Here is a 26,701-nt window from a genome sequence, read left to right as displayed (position 1 = left end):
GGATTCCGGGCCTCCGCTTATCTCACCACCCGGTTCACCTTGGCTTGGTCCAAACACGACGCTGCGACGATGCAGCAGCAACAATCGGCACGACGATCCGGGGTGGTTGTTGTCATCATCGTTGCTGCTCCGAAGGCACAGGAACTTTGTTTTGTGCGCCGGGTGGAAAGTTCCGGCGCTGCTGGGGTTACTCTCAACCCCACCGAGCCAGTTTATCTGCTATCTCTTTGAGTGCCGAGATAAGGGGCACGCTTTTATTGCTTCTAGCGCCCGACGGAGCAACGGAAACGGCCAGATGAGTAAACCGTAAGCCCAAAGGCAAGGCCGAGGTCGTTCTCGATGTCGGAACCCGAAATGGAAGCGCAGACGGAAGCGACGGAAGTGACAGTGGCTTGCAAATAAATTGAAATAGTTTACTATCGGGCGCTTCCACCGGGGGAGGGGGCGCGGCCACCTCCACCGGAATGTGGGAGGTAAATTATTTTGTCAGCTCTGTTAGCATTTACACCTATTTTCCTCCCGACGGCAGACGGTAGAGGGACAAAGTGAACTGTTTCTGGCACCGACGACACAATTGTTTGCTTAATTGAAAGTGTGGCAATCGTTTGGCCCCTGATAAAGTTCACTTTATCATAAAATTATCAATTCTTCCCATTAGTTCAATGATTCCGCAAACTCCAGCTAGTGCGAGGCATCAACACGGATCGGTTCCGGTAAGGGCTTTGGTCCGAAATCATTACCCGGCCGTGACGGGCGAAAAGAGTTCCACAACAACAACTCACTCAGTCTACGCGCCTCCCGCGCCACCACTCGGACCGCGGCCACGGATTACGAAACAATTCTCATGTCACGCTCATTCGTCATTCTAATGGAAGCAAAGCCTACTTCATCACCTACAATGACCATTGTGGGCGCCCTAGGGCGCGCACAAAATTGAATTATGGTCCGGCCCCGTTTGGCGCGGTGGCCAAAAGGACACCACCGACCCGAAGATTACCGCTAAATGGTGGATCATTTTTCATCTCACTTAACAGCAGCGGCGGCGGCCACCATTAGCCGTGTGCCATTCGTCGCCGTGTCCGAAGCGCTGATCGGGTGTGGCCGCGCCCAGCATCAAATGTGTAAACATCATCATTACGACACTAATCGTATCGAATGACAACAACAACCCGGACGGGCCTTGTACCCGGAACCCCAGAACTCATGATGCTCCATTTATTAACTCCATTTTGCGCGCCGGCGTCCCGGGCGACAATCGGAGACCACATTCGCACCGGAGCCATCCGGCGGAATAAAGTTGGCCCGGCCAACGGTTTCATCATCAGCATCATCTCGTCGGTTCGCGCAAAAGAAATTGCTTTAACCGGCCTCGCAGGACCGGCCCAACAGTCGGCCCGAGGAGTCATTAATGTTGCAGCCGCGCTCTCGCCCTGTTTTTATGTCTGGCGCTCAAGTGCCCTCAAGGATGGAATGGAAAAAAAAACTGGAAAGTAAACATCGCTTTTCCACCCTCGCGGCGGTCGCGGGGTGGTCGCGAGGGACACCGCGAGAGACCGAGGCATCAATTTGTCCACGATTTTGTTCCAGGGACTTGCCGGGATTGCCGTCGTTGCGTTGGTCGTTTGTTTTACTTCTTTTTTTGCACGTTCCGCCTTTTATCGCCAACCACTTTCGCCATTTAGATAATTATCGTTCATACATGGCATGGGGTGGGGCACCATTTTGCCCCGGTAATGCCATGGCCATGACTTGTTGTTCCCGGGGTGGGGTTTGGTGTGTCGTTGCAAAAAGGTGAGCCTTTTCTCCGAAGAAACAATCGGAAACGAGGATGCCTGCTGCTGCCGCCGACACGTGCACGGTCGGCTGGGCACGAACATCATTCGTCATCTGCGAACCACGGCACCCGGGGGAACCCCGGACCAGGGCGGGGTTGGATGCTGGCAACATGGCGCATTAATTTATTTTGCCACCCAACGGCAACTCGGTCCCAAGCACCACACCTGGCTTGCTGCTTGCTTCTTCCGCTTTGGCGCATTTCCCAGCAGCAGCAGGAGCACCGTCGCCGGGTGTCACCCGGGGCCCAATCCCAATCGGCCCCGATCCTTTTCCTCCCCCGGGGCCAGTGGCTGCCGGGAACGGTGATTCGACGGATGGCGAACCAACAACAAGGCGAAGAAAAACAAGCAAAAACAAACGGGAAGGAAACTTTCGGTCCGTTTCGGTCCGCCGGGGGGCCTCCGGTGCCGCCATTTCGCTCGATTTCCACGTTTTATTTCCTCATAAACTTGCGCCCCAATGAAACATAACCGGTGGGACGTGATTCGGGCGCCCCGGGGGCCCCACCACCTGCTTTACTGCTTTATTTTTAATGAGACGAGACAATGGGCCCGCTCCCGCGCGGAGCGTTCACCTGCAACATTAAAACATCATTACCGCTTAGCACGTACGCACGGCCGTGGGCCGTTGGGCCACCAAAAATATGTGTACCGGCACCGGAAGAAGCGTCGGTTTCGCACAAGGATCGACTCCGGCACGGCAATGGGCTGGGCAACGGCAATAAAAAAGAAGGAGCGGTATATAATAGATAGGGTCCACGGTGAATCTTGGGGCAGCCTCCGGGGCAACCGGGAGGGCGTATGTCACGCGTTAAGTAGATTGCTGAAAATAATAAGCCGTTCGCGTGACATAAATCGTTTCCGCGCTCCGCAAACCCCCGGCCAACACAAAGTGGGCCTCAAGATACGGCGCTTTACATTCGCTCCAATCGGGTTTTGCGAGCATCGTTACATCATTAAAACTCACTCTAATCTGGTTATCCCGTCGCCCAACGATCGCCACACAGCCCCAGCGCCAGGGCGTCGATGATTTAATATCTAATATCTAATCAATCAACCCGAGCCGGAGCATCCATGGCAATCGGTGCACCGACGGCCCACACACTAATGCAATTTGCTACGGCACATCGCACACACTCGCGCGTCTTCCTTCGCCGGTGCAACGTCTTATCGCTTATCGCTCCGGAGCTTGAGTCCAACCACAAACTGCATTAGCATTGCAGCCCAACCGTTCGGGGTTCGCCATCGTCATCGGTCGATGTTTGTCGCCGTGCATCGCGGCACGGTTCGCTGCACCGGTCGGGATCTACCGTCAGGCCGCACCACAGCATAGCAACATTATTGGCCCACGGAACGTCGGCAATATGCTGGATGATGGTTTGCATTCATCGGGCTTGTTTACGCGACGGCAGCGCAATTTAATGAAGTTTCCAGCGCTGCACTCGATCACCGCGTGGTCACTAATCCGGCGCGACTCGGCGAAAGTGTTTCTCAAGATTGGCGAATGTCGGTGGCTTATGAATCCATGCATCCTCCGTACGAGAGCCGACAACATCCGACGTTCTCCGGTTTCGCCCCGACACCGGTAATTACCGTGACCGCGTGCACACCGGGCACCGCATTCTTCTTTGCACGGCCATAAAATATTCATATGCAATTAAGTAACGGGCACCGGACCGAACGAAGGTGAGTGAGCTCCTGGTGTGCCCCGGGGGCTCTCTCTGATGGAAAATCCGCCTGAATCACGGCCCGGAGAACCGCAGCACGGGATCGGCGAGAATCAATTAAAAGCCCATCAGTCCGGGCCAAGCGGTCGCCGTAATCCTCCGCGCTGATCGGGAAGCATCAATCAGATTCCATCCCGGTTTCCACGGGCTCGATGTTGGGCTGTGTTGGCACCCAAATGTGGCCATTGTATCATCGAATATGTAACATAAAGCCGTGAGGCATTGAAAATGCTTCAAACACTTTTAGCTTGCACTTTTGAAATATTCTCGTAACATGCATTAGAGGGTAGAGTTCCCCAAAAAGTTCGCCCTCCCTTCGCAAAAAGGCATCATAGTTCAAGCTTCCGATCCTCGGATGACTATGACCGCACACGGCACCGGTGCGGTACGGTGCAACTTCTTCCTTCTCGAAACTATCGTCTTCCCGTTCGGCAAGTTTTCCGGTGAGCCGAAAACACACCTTTCGCGCACCGTTGCATCCATCGTAGGAAAAACCGAATAAAGCGGTTCCGTGTTTTAGAGGACCCCCACCCCCGCCACACACACACAGACAGTGCAAAAATTTGAAGTTTTCCTTCTCGAAGGCAAAGCAGCTTTCCCGGTTCATGGCAGAAAGAAAAGACGCAGTGCCCGGGGGAAACTTTGCCGTTGCGCCGGTTTGATGTGATCCGACCGACGGGTGACGAATAATGGTTCCATTTTTCCCGACCAAAACGGTTGGCATCCCCTAGTATTCTTCCCGGGGAAAAGTTCCCGTTTTGAAAAATATCCTTCCGCCGTAAAACGGAGATCGAATGCAGCTAACATTTCGGTGGCTGTCCGCCTTCCGTTCGCTCGATCCGCCAGCCGCCCGGGAGCAGACTAATGGCTGCCGCTGAAGGCGTAATGGGATAGAAAATATTACTTCAAAACTCGCTCCGCACATTTGAAGTGTGCGTGGCCCACTAAACTTTTTACGTTCGCCGTTTGGAGGCGAAGCTCGCGCAGAATTAATGAAATAATTTGTTTTATGTCGCTCTGTGACGCCGTCAAATTGGGTAGGGCCAATGTGACGCTCCAGGCTGCCGACGGGCGGCGCACCGGAGTGCCGTCGGGAATCGGAATTTGGAATTAAAAACTCATTAAACCACTTCTGCCACCATATTCATCAATCTTTTAATTGAATGAGCAAATTTTCCACCCCAAAAACGCGTGGTGAGGCGCTTCAATCTGGCGCTCGACAGTCCGCGACCGGTCGTCATTCGCGTGATGGATGGTGTGCTAACCAACTGTCAGCAAGATATCACCACACGATACGAAGATAGATGTCTTACGAACCGGCGGGCGCCTCATTACCGGCGGGCGGCCAGCTTTTGGCTGGGAAACAAAAGGCAGCCCCGGGCGCAGCATACGCCAGCATAGATCACGCATCGTTTTCAGCGAGCGATGGGCGGCTTGCTGGCTGCTGTCGTCGTCTTTGGTGGCAGAGCATTGTCGACGGAATGAGTAATGAGATCGGTTATTACTCAACACGTGGCCCGTTCGCGAATCCGTGACCGCGCGAAGAATTAAACATGACAACGCCCGATACGACCGGGTGCCATAAAATATTCACAAATTCATGTCTGTCTAGGGACTAGAGCAGCGCGGCACCGAATCTGGGGGAAACGGGTTATGAAGGTCACAAAACCCGACCCCGCCGCAGGCGCCGAAGATGCGAAACGTTTATGGGCGCCGACCGTTTGTGGTGTCGTCAGTTGGCGTGTGTCAAAGATGGTTAATTTCATTTAAATGGCACCAGGAGACGCACGTCAAGAAACGTTGCTCGGTGGACACTTAAACGTCAATGGCTGGCTGTAACCCAATTTGGTCTGGCGCTGATTTACGCTCCAAGCGATTATGGTGCTCCTCTGGGTTTGGTAGATAGCGCAACGTAAGTGCTAGTGTCCCCGCGCTTTACAGGCTGCGGTTATGATTTGCAGGTTAACGGTGTCGGTGAAATAGTTTATTTGAACAATAAATTTGACAATGAAATGATGAATACAACCAGCGTCTCGCATGCTGCAGTAAACGGTGTCGTCAATCCTGTCATTTTGAACAGATTTATGCGAAACAATAAATACCCGAAACCGATGAAAGGTAGAGGTTTGAGAGTGACAATAATTGAACTGGTTGAAATGAGTTGAAATAGTTTTACTAAACAAGCTTTATAGCAAGCTGGTAAATGTTTTGATGATTTAGGTTAGTCGTATAACTAAGTCGTATGTTTAAGATGTATGATAGTATTTATTATCTGTAAAAGGATATTCGGTTTCGGTTTTGTAGGAGATTAAACACAGTAAGAAGCGAAACACTGGGAAGTTCTTCGTCTGCCCATTTCAATACTATATGAAAATATATGTAGTTATATCTACTTTAGGAGTCGCTCTTATAACATGTTAAATGTTAGTGTTAGGTTCTCACAGCAAAATCATAACGTTTAAAAGAAATGTTTACAAGATATAAAAAATAATAACATTGTTAAAATATTTCACCAAATCTGGACAATATAAATAATCAAGAGTTATGAAAATTAAGTCGCCTTTATTTTGAACTTGGGAATTGTGGTCCAGACTCTACGTGCTAAATCAACCTTAAGAAGCAAATTACAATGGAATTATGGTCTAGAGATGCATTTGCCTACAAAACTGGCCTTTCCTGAGCGTGCTGACTCGAAGGCTTATCAAAAATTGATGAAAGACAACATCATTCATGAAGGAAAACGTCTTATTGCTCAAGTTTTCATTTCACAAGTCTTGCAGTGCAACGGGGATGATGGTAGATGAGGATGATGATGTGGGCATTAATAAACGATGAAGTAACTGAGAAGACCCCAAGTTGATTAACATAATTATCGTAATTAATAAAACCAACCTTGCCAATAATAATAACTGAGGATTGTAGAAATGATTGCACGACAAAACAATGGTGTTTGGTAATATTGTTCCAGCTCTATCGCGATGTTTTCAACTGAATATCGTTGGACTAACGTAAGTACTTACCTATTCTAATATTTACAAACAACTGTATCAGCAGCACGGCAACTCCCAGCAACAGGTGCAGCTGGGAGCGGCGGATGATCCGTCCGCGAGCTTTCCACCGGAACCCGACACTGACTGTCCGGTCCGGGGCCGGGGCAACCTGCAACCTCGCGCATCCACCCTCGCTACAACTGTCGTCCGCGGTGGCCTCATCGATTAGAGTCGAGCTGCGTTCCAGGCGGTAGACGTCCGGTCGGGGCGTAGCAGGCTCGCGGGCCACAGAATTCCGTACCGGCGTGTCGCATGCCACGGGCCCACGGGCGACCGCAATCCGCCGTTGGCTGCCAATTCCCACACTGCCACGCGCCAGTCTCATGGTTTTTTTTTCTCTCTTTACACTCGCACACACAATTGATTATTTATGCTACGGGCAACGCACACAGTTTGTTGGTACTAGCACCGCGCGTTCCGGAACGCCCTTTAGCCCTTTCTCCCTCGAGAGAGCGAGAGTTGAAGTGGGTGCGAAGTGCTCACGCAAAGCATGAAACACGAAACACCTCACGTCACTTTAATGGGCTGTGATTTGTTATTTTTACCCACCGACCGTGATTTGGTTGTTCGCCGCGAGTCGAGAGTTTTCCGTCGGGTCACAAAATTGGCGAACCGCTTCGGGAATTAGCTTCCCGGCGAGGGGGGCCTCGCGTTTCCCCCGAGGAGAAAATCGATGGCACGCGGGCACGGCCAAGTTTGAAGTTGCTGTGCCCTCGGTTGCCGGCGGCCCGCCGTTCGCTGACAGCTTACTTGAGGGCCAAATAAAGCACTCGTTCCACTCACAACCTCGCACACACCACTTCACGGCCGAGCCATTTGCACACTTCCAACCAGAGCACCTTTGAAATCCATCATCTAAAGGGGAAACGGTACAATTTGGAACAACGCCATTCAGTTATACTGTTTATGCTGCAAAAGAAAGGAAAACAGTTCGTTCCGTTAAGGCCCCGTTTGTGGTAAGCCGATGGGAAAATGGCGGCTGTAGTTCGACTGATCACGCACGGGGCAGTGCAAAGTTAAAATCACAAAACGCACGAACACAACTATTCACCATCGGGTCACCGTGTGGGTCGAGGCGGGAACGGGGCCCGCATTGCCTTCGTTCCGCCCCGGCAAAGCTTTATGATTTCATTCACGAACGAACCAAACAAATCTAATTGCTGCCGCGTTGTTACAGTTCCAATTGAGGCTCCGACATTTTTCCGTTGTTGCTGTCGGGCCGTTCCGTGCCCGGCACAAACTTCCGCGAAACGTGCCATAACTGCCTCGTGGTGTGAAACGAAACGAACGTGCAAATAAGATGGACCCGAACGCAAAAGAACCAAAAATGGAAGGCAAAACAATAGCAAAAAGGGTTTCCCGGGGAGCCGGTTGCTCCGTGGGAGGGATCCTTCTTCCAAGGGCCAAGTTTTGGGTTTTTCGGTGCCCAGTTTGATGTTCCTCGCGAGCTCCTCGCTTGCGTTCGGTCGTAGCGCTCGCGGCTAGTGAATGTTCAGATTTTTCTCACATCATAATTGGTTTTCCACGGTCACCCCTTTCCTTCTTCTAGCGCTGCAGGATCGCGACGGTCACGTTGCCTTTCCGGTGCCGGTTCCGGTGCCGGTGCAGGGCCGTGTCCCCTTTTTTCGGCCGCTTGTGCGGCGTCAGCGAAATGAAAAACTAAGAATGGAGACGCCTGGTTGGCGATGGATGCCGCTGGAGACGCGAGCTTTCACCGAGCCGCGGGCGCAAATGGTCTGGAAATAGAAAAAAATGGAATTGCAAGATGAAAAAAGATTGTCGGACGAGCCCGCGAATGGTTCCCGCGGAGGCGAAATAATTTTGCCGCCAGACCGAGGCAGGATAGGAAGGTGTCTGTGAAAATGTTAAAAATAGACCGCCTTATGCATTCTTCAATAGACAGTGATCGGCCACACGAAGCAGAACCCCTTTTCCGTTCATTTTGGGTCCTGTTTTCGTCCCTATTGTCGAGGTTGCTGGGGAGGCTTCAGACGGTAAAGGATTCGTCGGATTGAAAAGGATGGAAATTGAATTTCCATTTTCAACTCTTATGGACGACGAGCGCGAAAGGTGGGAAGACCATCGGTCAAATCGTTTACTTCGGTGCGTGGTGACGAGAGGCTCTGATTAATTTGATTAATCTTTGGGGACGTGGCTCGACCGTAGATCTGCTATCTGCGCATTGCACCGATTAATCGGTTTCTAAGGTGCTCTTATATGGTGCTCTTTCCGTTGTAGTGCTCCACCCATACAATGCCCCAAGAAGGATGGTTACGTGCATCATGAAATGCGGTGTCTTTAAATTCTTATTAGAATAGCATCCATCTTATTGTGTTCATGCTAAACTGATGTTGATTACGATTACTTTCAACACCATTTCGAGCGAAGTCAATGTTCGCACATTTATTTACTTATTAGCTTACTGCCCAAAATCCAAACAACGTGAACCGCAAAATTGTGGGCAAAATTGTTCCGTGTTTGTTGCCCTTCTTTACACATCGCCCATCTAGTGAGATGGCTGGCTTCTTACAGATACGCCCTGACGTGTGCGCTGCGCTGACGAGCCCGTTCTGTTGACCAAACACTCACCCGTAATCCCGGCTCTGATGCCCGAACAAACTGAGGCCCTAGGCCCAAGACACCTGCCGCCAGACAAAGAATCGAGCGAGGGTGTGCTCTCTAAACCTGTAAGCCGTTGCTAGCTGCACTTGTGTTGTTGATAAATATTTTGCATCAGCTTTGCCGGGGACCTGGCTCTTCCGTTTCCACAGAAACAACACGCTAGCTAGCAACACCCTGGGCCGCGTGCAACCGAACTGTTTTGAGAGCTTTGAGGAAACTCAGCCAGGGGGTCGCACGTTTCCTGGCTTCGGTCTCGGGCAAACGTGCGTGCGCCTCATCCCATCCCACCGGGTGACACATTGTTTTCGGGCAGAACTACGGCTTCACTCGAGTGGCCGACCGACAATCGTTTTCCAGTTTCAACAACGTTTTGTGTCGGTTTCCGGGTGGACCATAAATAGGCGGACCAGGATCTGGAGCCCAAATCCATGTCACCGGCTGGCGGATCTCCGGTTTCACGGTTAACGAATCGTGAAAAGATTCTCGCCGAAACGCGGTCACTGGTTCTTGGGACCACCCCTCGTCACGTCAAGCCCGTGCGAGACCCTTAGCGGCGAATGTGAAAAACTTGTGATTTATGTACTGGAAGACGGTCGTTATCTCAGCCGGTGGGGATTAATTTCAGTCAATAAAAAGGAAACGAAGCACCGCAATCGGCCGTTGCCCCGGGCGCTTCAATAGGCGAACCCACTTCGAGAAGCCGGAAGCCGGTGGTCCGGACTTTGAATGGTCAGCTTAATTGTATCCATCGGGGAGCAGTTCATATTCGGCCGCATCGGTGGCCGATCGAAGGACCGCTGACCGGAAGCGCCGGTCCAGTCCGGCGGAAGTGCGAAAGTCCGTGTCGAGAAAGTTGGTTTTCCCAGTTGGTTAATGGGGCCGGGCATAGGGTCGGCCGTAAAGCGGCGGACCGGGCGATTGATGGAACCGTTCGCACCGTTCTGGACCACCAACCAGCTTTGTGGAGCTGACATGCGCCGTCCTCGATGTCGTATCTCGATCACTTTCGCTGCTTCAGACACTGCTTCGGGCCATCCAACAGGAGCTTTAGATGGTTGTAAAGATTTCCCTGCTCGTTAAGTTCGTTATTTGAGATTTAGAAACACAATCCTCGGTAAATCCTTTCGGATTGTTCTTCAAACATTGTTTGGATTCTCCTTTGTTCGTATGCATTATCTGATGTGTATGAATCGTATCGCCGACTTTTGGTTGGAACTCTTTTTAACCATTCAATTTACTCATCATCTATTCCCGGGAATTTATTAACAACACTGTATTAACGCTGTACTGAAGGCAAGCCGCTGTACGACCCATTAGTCCGCATCGCTCGGGAAGCCGGTCTCGGCGATTCATTTTTTTCCCCATCAAACCATGACGGAAGCTTCTTGAGCTCCATTTTGCAAAATAATTGAAAAGTTTCGAAAAGCCCCGGCCACATTCTCTATTCATTTGCTGAAAAGCCGTTTCCCACCGTGCCGTGCCTGCCACCGAAAAACCCATTACGGGCCCGCACCGTTGCCCCCGATGCGGGTTGCACGAAAGAAGAACAAAACAAACAAACAACCACTTGATCGGAAGGGAAGCTCCCACATTCCCAGCCGGGGAACCTGCCGGGCGAAACATTTGATGACGGTGCAAATTCACCATTTGTCTCGATGCTTCGGTTGCCCACTTCCGGTGGCCCCGCTTCCGAGGAGCTGCTCCGGAAGCGAAATCATTATTTTTCGTTTCGCTTCTCGCTCTTCGGGCGCCCAAAAACCCCGGCAAACCTCCGAGCCTAGCGTGCGAGAGAGGGCTGCGGCCCCGACAAGAGCTGCTTGTGGCTTTTGAGTGGTCTGTATGGCGCTCGCCAGGATCCTTTGTTGGGTGTTGGACGAATAAGCTGGCGTCCGTCTTTCTTTTTTCGACCGAAGGAGCTAGAGCATAATTGCAAACAGCATTAGTAGGTCAAGGATCCGCAGCCGTCAAGAGGGCTCGGAAAGGGGTTTAGTCTTATCCGAGGGTGACTCTAAGGGGTGGCTTTATGCAAAAAGAAATTAAAAGACCGAGACACGGCCGGCCGGGATCGGATCCGTTCCGCTCCGCTCCGTTCCGGCTGCTGGTGGGCGGGATTTTCTCAAGGAAGGGTTACGGAAGAACCCGGCCAAACCCGGCGCACATACACAGGGGGCCCTCGTCAGCAGGATACGGTGTATGGCGAGATGGGTGGCACACGAACACGCCTGAGTTGCCGGCGAGCCGGACGTCGTTGCAGCTTATAATTAATTGAATTTGTTAAAGCGGAAAAGCGCTTTCCGCGTTGAACCTTTGTTTTGGTCTGGCGTTTCTTGGTTCCTAGGATTTCTTTTCTCGGTTCGCCATCCACTTCATCTTCAGCTCCGATTTTCTCACGTTTGCACGGGCTGAGCGTTTGCTGGGCGATTGTTGCATTCCTTTTCCCTTCAGAAAGGAAAAATCTCAATTATGCATCCCTCTTAATGCATTCATCAAAGAGGCGCTTCAGAGACAAGCAGTACCGGGACTTCAACAGGGTTGGTAGTATGCCGTTTGGTTCAAAATCTGCTGAAGCCACGCGAGAAATTGACGCAAAATTCGCCAAAAATATCAGCAAAGCAAACAATAGTTTATGTTTTTAATGCTGCGACTCGGGCAGAGCGATACTTATCGGTCCGCAAACACCAAACACCATACGGTGACCGTGTTAACATCACTTCCGACCAGCCAGCGTTTCCACGAACCACCGAGTGTGGTGATCTTGCGCCGCAAACGTAGCGCGAAAGAAATATCCACCCCAACATTAGCTTGATTTCCCCCGAGAACTAATTACATTACCGGGCGAAGTGGAGCGCAACATAAAAGTATGTTCCCGGCAAACGCTGGGCAAACAGCACCACCTCGGTCGGGTCGGGGAACACACACACACCGCAAGTGCCTGCGCCGTCCTAGCCACTGTGTGCCACTTTAAGAAACGGGCCCCGGGTTTGAAATCACACACCGATGTGTGGGAAATCGGTTTGCGAAAGATTGCGAAAAAGGCGAACGGAAGGCCGTGCAAGCGATGCTTTCTCGCTCTCTCTTTCTCTCGAGTGGCCATTTGTAATTTAATTATGACAACTCCCGGCCTCCAAGATTAATGTTTTCATTAGCTAATTCCAGTGCTGGTAAGACTGGAGCGGCTCACCAGAAAACCCGACCCCACCGAATGCCACAGGGCTGAGCCACCCGAATCCGGCCCAACCGAAAGCTGTGGAAATAATGAAACATTTCGCGTCAATGGATGTCGCGTCCGCTGGCAAGAAGAAAACCGCCCGCCAGGGAGTGCCGCATGACACTTTAAAGCCAACCAGCTGGGTTCCCCGGAAAGTTTTCACCAGCACCAGCCCAGCGGTGCCGGGTGCCGGTCCCGTGAAGTATGTCGATCGTTCCCCGCAAAAGCAGCGCCGGAAGAGCAAATTCGTAAAATTTTATTGTTTACCGATAAACCGCAGCAACCATAATTTTCGCCCGTTTGGGGCGCCTGGCGTACCGACTCCGGGACTGCGGGTGTCTGCGGTGTCTGGCACCAGGACCTGGGCTCGAAAGGACGCCCTAAGAGACACGACGACACAAATGTACACAAATGGGGTCCTAGTCGCAATTTTATTAAGTGCATTACTTCCGCCACTTCGCAAACAGTGTCAGGAGTCCTGGCACCGGACCGAAGCAGATGGGAGATGTACGGAGCAGCAGCAGCACGGTATTACCATAAATTCCATGTTCCTTCGATAGCCACCCGAAGCTGGCCGCGATGGATAGCCCGATCGGTGTTTGGCGGTGTGTTTTTACGATAAAGCTCTCAACGAAACGTGAGAATTTGGTGGCGTTTGCCAAACCCCTAAAGAGCGATGGATTGGGCTGAACAATACTTGAATCGTGGTCGTGGCCCATCATAGAACGGACCTTCCATTATTGGAAACCCGTGTTTTTGTGATTGAAATGAATTGAAATTCCGTGTTCAGAAGCGCCACTCTCTGCTCAATAAAAAACCACGATGGTAATTATTGCGCAACAATAAACCTGGAGCAAAGTAAATGAAGTTGAAATTGAATGGTGGGCACAGCATATCAGACTATCAGGCGTTGATGAAAACAGGTTTCCACGTAAACAGCATCCGGTGGCCGATAAATATGCTATCGGAATATTCTGTTTCAACCGAGGCGCCACCGCGACCTCAGCTGAAGCGGCGAATCCTTCGCATTAGTGTCAGAAAAACAGGATCCGGCCCACACCGGCCACCAAGCGTCTCCATAGATACCGAGGGCGACACAACTAACCACATCGCAAGCTGCAGGATCGAAATCCGATCTTCATCGATTCCGCCGACCGCCGAAGTGGGCGGTCGCACCAAGACGTAAACGGATTCTTTGCCGAGCCGTGGGAACCTCACCTCACTTACACTTGTGCCAGACCAGAATCGATTGCAGCTCGCTGATTGCACTCAAACAGTAAACTTCCCGTTTCCGGCGGCGAACAGGATCTGCGGGCAGGATGCACTAGGAGCCTTCTGCCTTCCGGGCGCACACCCGGAACACGAACGGACGTCGCATCGGTGAAGCATCGTGTCAACATGGTCGGGCTGCAGGTGGAAATAAAACTATTTGTACGATGTGTGCTGTTTTCATCGTCCGCCACGAGCTCGTTCGCTCGCTCGTAACGGTTCCGTTTGCCCATCACCGGAAGTATCACTCATGTGCCGACCGGAAACGTGACACGTGGGACCACGAAACGGAGACGCCGTAATCAGTCCACAAGGGTTGCTGTTGCTCCTTCCGTCGCGGAGCGTGTGCCGTAATCACGCGAACCGCGGCTCGCGGGACTGAGTGGAATAAATTTGCCATTAAACGGCACGTTGTAAGGGGTTTTTTCAAACGATCCAGTTTTTTTCTTTTTGCTGGCCTTACACGGATTGGTGTGATTGGAAAAGCGCTTAAAGCGCTGTCTTGCCAATAAAATATTCCACTGTTCCGTTGAAGTTATTGGAAAGACCTGGCTGAGATCTTCTAACGTTGGGAAAGGAATTTAAATTAAAAAGAACCGCGCACGAACGAAGCTTTTCCGCGTCATTAGACAGTGTCATCCGCCGCGAACACTGCGGTCCCGATCAGCCCACGTAAGCCTTTTCCGATCCCGAGTCACCAATGGCGGGGTCGCTCGAAAAACGAAGCCTTTCCGTTGACTCAGCGGAAATTCGCCTCGCTCAGCCGTCCGTAGCCGGCCCCTTTCCAGATGGTTTATTTAACGCGCCCATCATCGATATTTTTCGGCTTTGGGTTCGGGTTTTTGCTAAAGCACCGATTTGCTGGAGCCGGCGCGTAACGGGCGCTGGCCTCGACCAAGGTCACCCCACCGCACCCGAAAGGCCCGCCCGGCTCGAAACGATAGTTACAGTTCGTGCAAGCGCGAACGAAAGGACTCCCGCGACCCGAACCCTCGAACCCCCATTAAACTATCTCTCCTGCCCGGAATGCTGCCCGGAATGGGGTGCTTTCCCACCCACGTGGCTCACGCTCCGGACGAAATGGACCGAAAGGAAATCGATTTAAATTTTCGAACGCTTGGCCTCGGCCCGGGGGAAAGATCGGCCCCAACAGATAGGGTGACTGCGGCTGCGGCGGCGGCGGTATCAGATATCCGGAGCTCATTTATTTACACCTTGGCATGAAATAGATTCGGGTGGCCGTTTGGCAGGGCAAGACATCAAAGGGAATCATCTCCGTGGGGATGGGTTGCGGGATCGATTTTCACCAAACGTCCCCAAGAGTTTCTCTGGAAGCGATGATGTGGAAAATCTTGGTCCTAGGCCAGCTACGCTGGGTGGATTCCACTATTCCACTCACTTACTTCGCTTCCCCGAGGTGGCGTGGCTCGGAAGGTATCGAAGACCGAACCGGGTGTCCTACTGATGCCGGGCTGGGGGTGCGCTTCACAACACCATTTGTTTGTTTTCCGGCGAAACGAGCCGGATTGTATATTAGTATTACTGTGAGCTCCCTGCAACAGCATGGCCATAAACCGCGGCTAGTTGGTGACAGTGGTTGTCGTTGCAGGTCCGTTGCAGGTCGGGAGATTAGGTCGGATCTTCGAGGGCAACAACAATAAAGGGCAGCCCAGAAGCGCCCGGAGACGCCGGGTCCGTGTTATCTGCCGTAGGGGATACGTGTCTCTTATCGTTGCCGGGTGAATCATTTGGCTATCATCATCACCGACGACCATTATCTGTTTATCGGATACCTAATCCTCACGGAGGTGGAGTGCCCAGAGTGGAGCTGACGAAGGGCTTAGTGGAGCTGACAGTCATTTAAATACGGTGCCCTCGGACCGGTGCAGCATCAGTAACGAAACGACCCAGCCAACAGCAAAGTCTTTGAGTTGGATAGCCGCAGAAACATCTCTCTCTCACCGTGTGCAGTATGGATTTCGTATTTAGAGTACTGTTCGTGCAGTTCCTCGCACTCGTAAGTGTCGGCCGGTCTAGCGTCGGTGGCCGTAAAACCAGTGACAGTTCTTACTCTCGTCTGTGTTCTTCCTGCAGGGGCTGCTGGTGCCGTTCGTGCGGCCGCAAACCGGAGGAACCGACTGCAACGGCAAAGACTACCTGTGTCTGGACGATGTCCGGTTTCAGCTGTGCGTAGACTATGGCGACGGCCGCCCGACGACGGTCAACGACGAGGTGCAGCAGTGCCCGACCGGTACCTTCTGCAGCAACAGCGGTCACTTCGAGTGTGACTCGTTCGTGCCACCCTCCACGACGGCCGCGCCGCAAGTTGGCGATGCTGAACCGGGTAAGTTCCTAGCGCTCTTGCGGCGGTGCATTGTGTTTATTGGTCCATCCCCTGAAAAACACCGCCCCCGATCGTTTGTCGTCCACAGCTCCGGAACCCACCGAAAGTGTGCCGGAAGTGGTAGAAGAAGAAGCCACGCTGCCTCCAGCTGAGGAGGTCGCATCGGAGGCACCAGAAGCCACTACGGCGGCCGTTGCCCCGGAGGTGAGCGAGGACCCATCGGAAGCCACGGAGGCTCCCGAAGAGACGCAGGAACCCCAGGAGCAGGAGTCTACCGTAGCATCGGAAACCGAAACTGAGGCTTCGTCGGACCAACCAACCACCATCGAAGCGGAGACGGAGACCGAAGCGGAGACGGAGACCGAAGCTGCACCGGAATCGACTGTTCCCCCGACAGAATCGTCGTCGCAATCAAGCGATCCTGAGGAACCGGAAGTGACCGAGGGCGAAGCACCGGAAGCAACGGATGCACCGGCACCTGAAGAGCCAACAGCAGTGCCCGAAGCATCTCCGGAGCCCGAACAGGAGCCCCAGGAGCCAACGGAACAGGTCACGGAGGAGGAATCACCAGCTTCCACCAGCTCGGAACCGGCCGAGGAGGAGGGTACGGCAGCACCGACCACCACCGATGAGTCGGCGACCGAAGAATCGTCGACGGGCGCTCCCGGCGAACCGACGGACTCCAATCAGGCGTCCGAAGTTCCCTCGACGGAGCTCGTCACCGACAGCCCCACGGAGTCCGCACCGGAAGCACCTGAAACGACGGTATCCGAGCCGACCGTGACCGAGCCCGAGCTCGAGACCACTTCGAAGGCCCCAGCCGGCTCCGGTTCCGACGAGAGTGGCTCGTCCGGGTCCGAGCAAGACTCCGACACCGAGGAACCGTCGGGCGAGTCAGCAGGATCGGGCTCGAACGAAGCGACGACCGTTGCCGCTCCCCCGTCCAACGAACCAGCACCCTTCGTCTGCCAAACGGCAGGCCGGTTCCCGCACCCGAGCGACTGCCACAAGTACTTCATCTGCTTCTGGCTCCCGTTCGGTCTGTACAACCTCGAGCAAAGCTGCCTGCCCGGGTTCGCCTACAACCCAACGCTGGAGCGCTGCACCGCGGACCAGAGCGTTTGCTTCCCGGGCCAGTTCACCTGCACCGCACCCGGCCGCTTCCCGGACCTGACCAATCCGACCGGCTACTTCTGGTGCGTCTGGAACGTGCTCGGTGGCTACGTCCAGTACAACCTCCAATGCCCGCTCGGCCAGGTGTTCAACCCGTTCCGGGGACGCTGCGCTTTCGTCGTAGCCGGCCGCTCCCTTCCGGTCGGTGAACCACTGGTCGGCGAGGAGGAGGCCGTCGCTGCCGCCGCCGCCGCCGGTGAGCCCGCCTTGGTGGACGAGACCCAACCCACGAAGCTGAAGGTCAAGTTCGAGTGCCTCGAGGAGGGCACGTTCGCCGATCCCAACAACTGTGGCCGCTACTTCGTGTGCACCCTGAAGAAGCTGGACAAATTCAAGAAGAGCAAGTTCAAGTGCGTCACGGGCGAACGCTTCGACGCCCTGGTCGGTGGCTGCGTTCCCGACGTCGATGCCCTGTGCGAGTGAGTTCCCTCTTGTAGGGTGTACCCTTCTGTGTCCCACCGCCGTAGCCAGCTTACTTTAAGGGGCCAATAAAGCACACACGGTGCCTATTTATTACCGATGCAATTTAGAATACACCGCCTTTGTTTCGCCTACTCGAGTTGGGATGGGAAGGCATATCACGGATTTGGGGTTCAATTCAATTGCTGGGAATTCAATTTGCACTTGACGCCGATCTCTGGAATTGAAATTGCAGCGCTCAGTGCAGGGTCCTCACTTTACACTGCGCACTGCGGCGCCAATGGGATTAAATTAAACAAAAACATTAATTTCACACAACATTTACTTTGTGCGTCTATTACGGTTGGGGGGCCAGCAGTTTTGGATAATTTGCTGCCGCCACTGCACCGGAACTCGATCCACTCGGTGTGGGGAAAACCCGGACCCCAGCTTGGGTGGGTGTGTGGAGTGATAGTTCCAATAAACAACGCAACACCGCGGCAAATAAAAACGCGCACACACTCAACGGTCCTTTAGAAGCCGATCCGGGGCGCTTAGGAGGTCCGTCCGGGAGTGGGGGGGGGGGGGGCGAGTAAATATTTGATGAAGCGTGTTTTTAATTAATTTTAATGGAAACAAAATAACCCCAATCGATGGGCTGACAATTATTCAGGGTTCGATTGCATCCTTTTTTCTGCTCGTTTTGCTGAAAAACACTGGCCAAACACTGGCAACACGTCCTCTACGGTTTATGCGTCCGCGTGTGTGTGTTGATTTGTGGCAGGAAAATATGCATTTTCGCTTCATCGCACACACACGCACACACCGATGCAGGCATGCGGGAAACGTTGTTTCAAAATTTCAATAACGGCCACCGGCATCTAGTTGTGCGAAGTGGCAGCAAAAACGTGACCCACTCTAACTCTGGCGGCTCGGTCTATCGGACTCGGTCGGTCGAAGGGTTTAGGGCGTCCAAGGGAGGTGGGCGTCCACCGGACGTATGTTGATTTTGTTGAGCCACTGACACTTTGCACCGAGTAATGAAAGTATAATATTTGCAAAAACATTGACCCACGTGACACGCGCGAAGGCATTGAAGTCGCGCTTGTGTCCCGCGCACGGAAACACGCACCTCTTTCACGAAATACATTTTATTGTTGCTCTCGATCAATGCGAAATCGGAAAATTGTGGCCGCAATTTTCCGACCCTCCGTTACATGCGCCGGGGACCGAACGTGAGGAACGCAATGGGCTGATTGTCTCCGGACCACCCGGGGCCACTCCTCGGTGGGAAGCTGTGGGACCAAATCAACCACTCTCTCTCTCTCTGTGTCCCATGTGCCCTCTCCGCCCGGCGGCACATCGGTCCCTTCGAGTTCGGCGTTCTCGAGCCGAGCGTGCAAAACAAAATCCAATCAAAACATCATAATTCGCGCCTTCGCGTGGCACCGCGGAGTGGATTGTTTTCCCGAGAAAATCCTCGTTTTCAATCCAGCCAAGTTCTCCCCCCCCGGCGTGGGCCAGAGCCGCCGGATTATAATCCCATATGTGCGGGAAAGTTTAACAGGAACCGCCCCAAGGCGACCGAGCGATGGCGTTGCGGGAGTAGCAGCTGATGAGGGTGCGCAGGATGAAGGATTGAGCGTAGGACATGACGGAGCCGAAGTTTGTCGTCGTAACTCACACACACGCACAAACGCGGCGGGCATTCCCACGTGGTTTGCGGCGGTTGCCCGCCTTTTGGGCCGGCCAGGGACTTTTTCTTTCGCGGAGTGGGGCTCCCGGGAGGCAGGGCTGGGCACCTCACATAGGAGCAGCCAGACCGCCCAGCCCAGCCCGTAGCGCGGCTTATAAAGGATCAGCGGCGCAAAGGGACGCACACCCAAGGACGAACAAAGCGAAATACGAATGTTAAATAAATCATTCAACTTTAGCGACGGCCAAAATTCAATTACGATTCATTTCGGTGGCGAACGAGCGTCACGGGCTTAGAATATGGCCGCCGGTTAGCCGTTTCCGGTGCCGGTGGGTTTCGGTTATGGGGGGGCTGTGAAACACGCTTTTCCCGTGCGTCCACACCACAAACGGTCGGAAAATTCCCCGGATGAAGCTAGTTATGTTGCGCACGACCCGCGGGTCGGTGTTTTTGTTCGCAGCGGCCACGACCGACCGAGACCGCGACCGGCCGGCCCGGATCTGGGTGGTGTTTTCCCAACATATTTTCCAACACGCCACCGGAGAACGGCAGGCAGGCGGCCTGCAGGGGTGGTGTGTAAGATTTGCGCGACTTACGCAAATCAAATTGAAAATCCGTACCGGCGTTCGCGGGATGGGCAAACACTTTCCACTAAACCTTTCTTGTGAACGGTACATTTGTCTTGTGGCACCATCGGACCCCCGTTCGGGTTCAGTTCAACTCCTGTTTTTGTTGTTCTACTTTGCGAGTTTTAAGGCTACAGTTTTGATCATTTCTCTACTCTTTTTGGAAGTAATGAAACATTTAAAATATGACAATATTGCTTTCAAGTAATGAAAATTAATGACGCTGCTTTAAACTAATTCTTTTCGGCACTTTAGATGGTTCAAGACATTTGACAGAGTTTCGCATCAAATGGCGACCTCGGAACTGAATAAATTGTGTGTCTGTTCATTGTTCGAAAGCACCATGGCGCTCGTGTTTAGTTTAATTAAACCTTAAATGCTTTTGATTTTACTGTTCAACAATGATCTGACTTCCCGGCTGCCTCTCGAGTGTCATTTACCTTTTGCTGGCAATCTCAAATTGCCAATCTGTTTTTGCCTGCCGTCGTTGTCTCTCTCAATAAGTCTCTTAATATCAATAAGTGTTCATTATGTTTTTTTCCGTTTCAAATTGGAGAGCCCGGATCTGGTTCAGAGAGCCTATAGTATGTAAGGTTTGGTCATCCGTATGAGTTCTGAGTTTCGGGATGTTATATGGCTAAAAGTTATGTGCTGTTCCCTTGTCCGTCCCTTGCCTTGTGTGGCATATCTGTTTCGGAGTAATCCCATTGAGGCCTTACAACGACAGTTTACTAGGACTTACTACGAGAAACATTGTGCAATGCATTACTTTCATGCCATCATTGACACTCTTGCAGTCATTTATCAGCTCCTTAACCAGGTACCTGCTTTTGTTTTCATCTCGTCAGTTGCGATCAGTTAAGCTATTAGCTCTAACTTTTGCGCTAAGTTCGTCTTAAATAAACAACTAAACATTGCCCAAAATGTGTTGCGCTTGCATAGCATAAAATGTAACAGGTGCCAACTGCCCGTAAGAGCTTTAGAACATAAAGCGCTTTCAATTCTCTAATGCACGCCTGAGAGTATGCAATGGAAAAACGAAAGACGACCAATCGCTAGGCATGATCTCCTCTCAGTTTTGACGAATATTCGAGTCAACGCTCGTGACGCACCATTTGTTATCGGTGGTAATAGGAGGTAGGAGATGTAGCATCTATCTTAACATTATTGTGTGACCATTCCGTCTGCCATAAAACGTCCTTCGAATGATGTCTTATTTTTATCACCCTCCACGGACGGCACTAAGGTTGGCCGGTTCTCATCCATTTCAATTCTTCCCACATTCGAGTCGCCAGTACGCCAGTAATCGATGATGCTTTCCCTGGCTTGTGATAAAAGTAAATCTTCCCGTGCTCAAGAAGTCCGACAGCGGCCATAGACCAGCAGCAGCCGTAGGCCGTGTGAACGGCAAACGAGCCTGTGTGTGTGTGTGTGTGTGTGTGTGTGTGTGTGTTCGTCAGTCCCGCAACGCAAACAGTCAGATCCGGACAATCCGCAAACAGGCGAGCGGCGAGAGCCAGCGAGGGAACAGAAGTGCCCGTACGGCAAAGTGGAACGGCAAATAGAGGCCGGGCCCAGACCGTCGTCGACAGTGTAGGCCCTCCCTCCGGGAAACGGGCCCGGGTCAGAATGGTCGGAAAAACCGTCGACGATGAAGCGTATCCGTGCGGTCATGCTTTTGCCACCGCGAAAGAAACCGTTTGGGGTGGGCCGGGGTCTCTATTTATCATTTTCCCTCGGTGCAGGTGCGCGGAGTGGCCGGCTGGGTGGCTGGCAGGTTCGCGGCCTCAGCAGCAGCAGCACGTTGGCCACCGGATTCTGGTTTTCCCACAGATTTCGTCTGCCTCTTTCGTGCGTTCGTGCTGGTGCTGGCACACACTCCGGCCGGCCTGGGGGAGGCCAGTTACTTCACCGTCACCGGCAGGCCCAACAAAGCGGAGCGTCAAGGACGTGGCACCGTGCCCCTGGTAGACGTCCTGGCAGGAAGTGTTGTGCCTTCCCGGAGAGCAGCTGGATGGCGCTGGTTCATTGTTTGCTTTGCGACTGCCTCTCAAGTTCAGCGATGTGTAACTGAAATTGGATTATGTGAAGGACCTCCCGACGATCCGCTGCCCGCTCCGTGTCCGTGGCCTCGTACCCCGTCGCTCGCCCTGAATAAAACATGGACCGGGAGTATGAAAATATAATTTTATTTCCTTCCTTGGACAGGGCCCCTAGAACAAGCAAGGACCAGGGGGGGGAAGAGTTGTGGCGTGAGCCCTGCACCCCTGAAAGGTAGGGGCACCTTAGGCACCAGATGGCTGTCAGGTGACGCTCCCGGGTGCCGGGGGGTGGGCGACCAGAATAGAAGCCACAAAATTTGTCACATTTGCCACGTTCGCCACGCTGCGCAAGACACTTGTGGGTCGTAACCGGGCGAAAGTTGGCGAAGTTTGATGAGTTCTGGGTGGTGCTGGGCCCTACTTGGCGCGCTTTGCGTGACTCGTTGCCTGGCCCGAACGAAAAGTTTAACACTTTCAGCCAGCGGACCCGGACCCAGGCCACTGCTCGGAATGTTGCCGTTTTCTTGAGGTTTTCCGGTAATGTTTCCCTAGAAAATTTCTTTCGCCGCAGTTTGGGTCCGTATCGAACACGCAGCCATCTGGCGGGTGCAAACCGCATTCGAAATGTGACAAACGATGGTTTTAGATTCCCCAAAGTTGACCCAATACAATGGGAAGCGGATGCATTGAGTAAAGGCGCCTTGTAAAAATGGTACTGTGATTCCCAGCGCTTCGGTTCCCAACGGAAGGATTTTCTTTCGCCACCAAGTACTAAGGAATATTTATTTTTCATTTAAAATGACGAATACTGTGCTATAAGTCATTGTTTTTACTTAGACATCTCCTTTGATTTGTCATCAGGTGAAAGACAGGAAGCAATTCAAGTGTCATAAAGGATACGAATTTTGAAACTGACCAGACATTCGATAATTTTAACCGAAGCATAAAATGTCAGAACCGAGTTGTGACAGGAACACGTAAAAGAAAACAGATCATAAGGACAGCACCCAAAGTATGTATTCCAATGAAAAACCAAGCGACGCTCTGAGGGGTGACAATGTAAATAGTTCAACTTTTCGAAATTTCAAATTCTCTTCGAAAAATGTTGCAGGAATGTTGGAAACATTTCAACCGATGTGTTACGGCACTTTGTACCCAAGAGAGGTCTGGCATTAGATAAAAGAAGACCACCATCATCCCGATTGTCGAAGCGGGTCGATTGCTTGTCATTAAGAAATAGAAATGTTGATCCGAGAAAATGTTTCGCTGATTTTCGTCGCAGGGCTCCAAAAGAAATGACCCATTTTCCGAGCACAACTTTCTCACAATTAGCCGTGCGCAAACGAAAGTGATTCCAATTTACACAAACAGGCCCACCACCGGCTGTACCCAAAAGCCTGCGATTCCCCTTCAGGGGCGGGACAATAATTGGAAATCCCCAAGAGCCCCGAGCGGAAAAGAGGGGGCCCCGGAAACTGGCCCGGGACGCGGTTACAGCAAATATCGACCTTATTCAATTTCGGTCATTAGGCTAAATGAAACGTTTTGACAAGCGCCGCGTCCCGGGCCACTTCGTGCACGGCCGCCGCCGCCACCAACCACAGTGGCCCACCGAGGCCACCAGTTTCAGGGCCAGGCAGCCGGGTATCATTTTATCGGGAACGAAATTGCTTCCATCAATCAAATTATGCCGAAAGATCCCGAAATCATCATAAATTAAACCCGAAAACGAAATTACGGGGCCAGCAATACGGGGTTCGCAGCCCGGTGACGTGTCCACCGGTGGCCGGGTGGCTGTCTGCCCCCCGGACAGCGGACATTCTTCGCCCGGTTTTCAGTCCGGCTCCATCAGATCCAACAGTTTCACCCCTTTCGGTGAAGAAACGTACGGACTACATTCTCGGCGCTACGTCAACGCACCCCGTAAGCCCATCGGTCTTGGGACGACCTTTCGAAGGGCCAAGGACCGTACCAGAGGATTACCGGAAAGACGTGCCAGGCCAGGCGAGCAACCGTGCCGTGTGGTGCAGAATCTTGGTAAGCGAGCAGCTCTCGTTCGTCGTTATGTGTGTGTGTTTCTGTAACTGGTCGGTTGACCTATCACCGACGTAGAGGCTCGGGAAATAGCAAGTAAGGAACGGGAGCCCTCCGTCGTCGACGTCGCAAAAAACAAGTAAGCCAGCAAATATGTTTATGTCTGCCAATATAGGGGACTCGTAAATATTTCCGTACGACTTCGCGCCGGCCACCGGTGGCGTGGCGGCGGATGTGGTGCTAAAATGAACTGCGCGTCGTAGGGGAGTGCGTAAAGCACGGTGTCAGCACACCGTGGACGTAGTAGGCATCGGCTACGCAGTCCGCGCTCCGAACACGAACGGTCCGGCGAACTCGAACCCGATGCAATCTCCCGATAAAGCTGCGAGCCCCAAGAAGCCTCCTGACCCGGGGTGCCGCGAACGGCCGTGGGATGGGCATTAACATAAATTTGTTGCCCTGATTTTCGCACTCCCAAGCTTCCTGGCGGCCGGCTGGGCTCGGCAGGATCAGCCCGACGATGGATTGGATTTTCCGGTTTCTTTTGGCCCGCTTACGGAGGCCACCGGTGGTGTTCCGGCAAGAACCAGCGCAGCAGTGCACGGCTGTGTGTGTGTGTGTGAATCGATTTGCCGGCTTTCGACGACCCTTTACGCTTGATCAGCACTCTGGCGTTGAGGCCACTTCGGTTGCAGCGCTCCCGGCCATCGGAATCGCGCAAACTAAGACGAAAGTGTTTCCTTGACCCTTCTTCTTCTGGAGTCCTGATTCTGTGTGTGAATGTGTGTGGCCACTGCCCGCCCAACAGCCCGGGGGTTTGTTATGTTTCCATTTCGCTTCATTTCCGTCTTCGTTGGCGCACCCGAAAGGTCCTTTATTTTATTCACATTTTCACTTTATGAATTCGGTTTCCTTCCGGCCCACCGGTGTGCCACACGTGTGGGCGCGGGCTGGCGCTACCCGGTATAAAATGGAATTACTTTATACGTCTGCAACCATAAAGTTTGGCCGCGCGCGCGGGGTTTTATTGATTGAATTTCACCACGTGGCCAGCACGATCGACGTGCGGAGCGCAAAATGGTTTGCCTACATTTAGGCGCACCACCGAATCGTACCCTAGTTTTTGGCCACTAAAGTCGGTTGTAACGGTTCCGCCCCGGGGTGGGAAATTGAATTGGTGTGCGTGTGGGCATTTGACGACGGCTAAGTGGCCCCTTACCGGTGGTTATCGATCGAGCGCAGCCGGTGGAACCCACGGAAATCCACGATGGGCACCAGATGAACCGGAAGTGAGTTTGTGTTCGAAATACGTATTCAATTTCGGCGCAAACGATGCACCGGATATTCTCGGGAGCCACTGCAAAGCAAAGCATTTGAGCTGATTCTGACTGAGGTCCTGCATTTTGGATGCTTTGTAAGATTCTCTTGTTAACCGTTGGTCGTAAGATCAAGGCATCAGGGCAAAGCCTTCAACTAACAGCTCAAACGTCACTGGGTTTTCTTTCCTCGATCAGCACGAGAAACTAAAGACAACGCGAGTCCTGGATGCCTCCTGTTTCACTGCATGCTCCGAAGCGATTCATTACTCGCCAGCAGCAACGTCCTGACAACGCAGGTGTCCCGCAGGGTATCACGCAGACCGGGAGGCCTTGTGTGGCTGCTGCACGAGCAACAACAACAGCAACAGCTACGGCAGAATGGGCGCCTGTCATTTCGAGGCGAACGTATTTGTGATCGAACGTAGCGCATCTTTCAGATGTCAGTCTTGGAGGCCATCCGTGGAAGGCAGTAGGGGGCCTTTACCCACGATAGACATCCATCGATCATCCGCCGTGCACGCATTCCATCATCGGGAGCCACTGCTAATGGAGCCCGTGTCTCGGGTCCCGGGCCGCGAGATTCGGTAATTAATATTTCATAATGCGGGCCCGGCGCGACAGGCTCCGCCTGTCACTTTATCGTTCGTTCATTAGCTTGGCTTGATTGATTTACTTGCGAAAAGCCGTGTATTTATGCGCCCAGCCCATCGCGCGCCTCTCGCCACTTCCGGCCCCGTGGCGGTTCGGCCGGCAAGCGATTGACAGCGGAGCGCCGCGCGAAAGCTTCCGGCGCTACACCGTCGTTATCCGCCAGCCCGCGGGGCTGTAATGTAGCGCAGCGTGTCCTGCTTTGCTCATTAAAACCGAGGCACGGCTTTCGGGGCACAAAAAAAGGAAGAGAGAAATAAATAAATAAACAACCCCGGGAGTGCCGGGAGCCGCGGCGTACCACAAACGAGCGCACACGCTAGAAGGACTTCACTTCCGCCGCATTTCGCTCGGCTGCCGGTGCTGATGCTTGGCTGCTGCTGGTGCGGCCCCAGACCGAGACCGCGAGCAAGACCTACGACCTCTAAATACCAAACGATCCGCTGCAGGAGGTAAGATAGCGAAATGAGCGGAGCGAACGAAAACGGGCGGACAAAACAGCGAACCATCCGGCGTCAGCTGCACCCGTTTTCGGGCGATCCGCTTATGGTCGGCTGAGTTTTGCGCTACCGATCCCGGCCGGCCGGAAAATGCTGGCTTATGCTGGCTGGCGCCGGGATGGTCTCATTTTCCGCGTTTTTACGCTGCTCGGCGCTGCATCTTGCTTCAGATTAATTAATAACCGACCCACCGACCGAAGCTACTAGGA

The 26,701-nt window shown here is 52.8% G+C and overlaps 1 protein-coding gene across 1 annotated transcript in view; it reads left to right on the top strand.

The window, feature by feature from the left end:
* The first annotated feature begins 15,593 nt into the window (after window positions 1-15,593).
* LOC128275506 (fibrous sheath CABYR-binding protein-like) overlaps window positions 15,594-26,701 on the top strand; it is a 42,457-nt gene continuing 31,349 nt past the window's right edge. Inside the window, exons 1-3 of the mRNA XM_053014031.1 lie at window positions 15,594-15,728; window positions 15,806-16,055; window positions 16,144-17,673. Of these exons, the coding sequence (XP_052869991.1) occupies window positions 15,684-15,728; window positions 15,806-16,055; window positions 16,144-17,651 (1,803 nt within the window). The 5' untranslated portion in view covers window positions 15,594-15,683 and the 3' untranslated portion in view covers window positions 17,652-17,673. The remainder of the gene's footprint in view (window positions 15,729-15,805; window positions 16,056-16,143; window positions 17,674-26,701) is intronic.

Source organism: Anopheles cruzii, chromosome 3 (genome assembly GCF_943734635.1).
Source record: "Anopheles cruzii chromosome 3, idAnoCruzAS_RS32_06, whole genome shotgun sequence".
NCBI lineage: Eukaryota > Metazoa > Arthropoda > Insecta > Diptera > Culicidae > Anopheles > Anopheles cruzii.
Note: the sequence above shows the minus strand (reverse complement) of the source record. Positions and strands in the feature narration are given on the sequence as shown.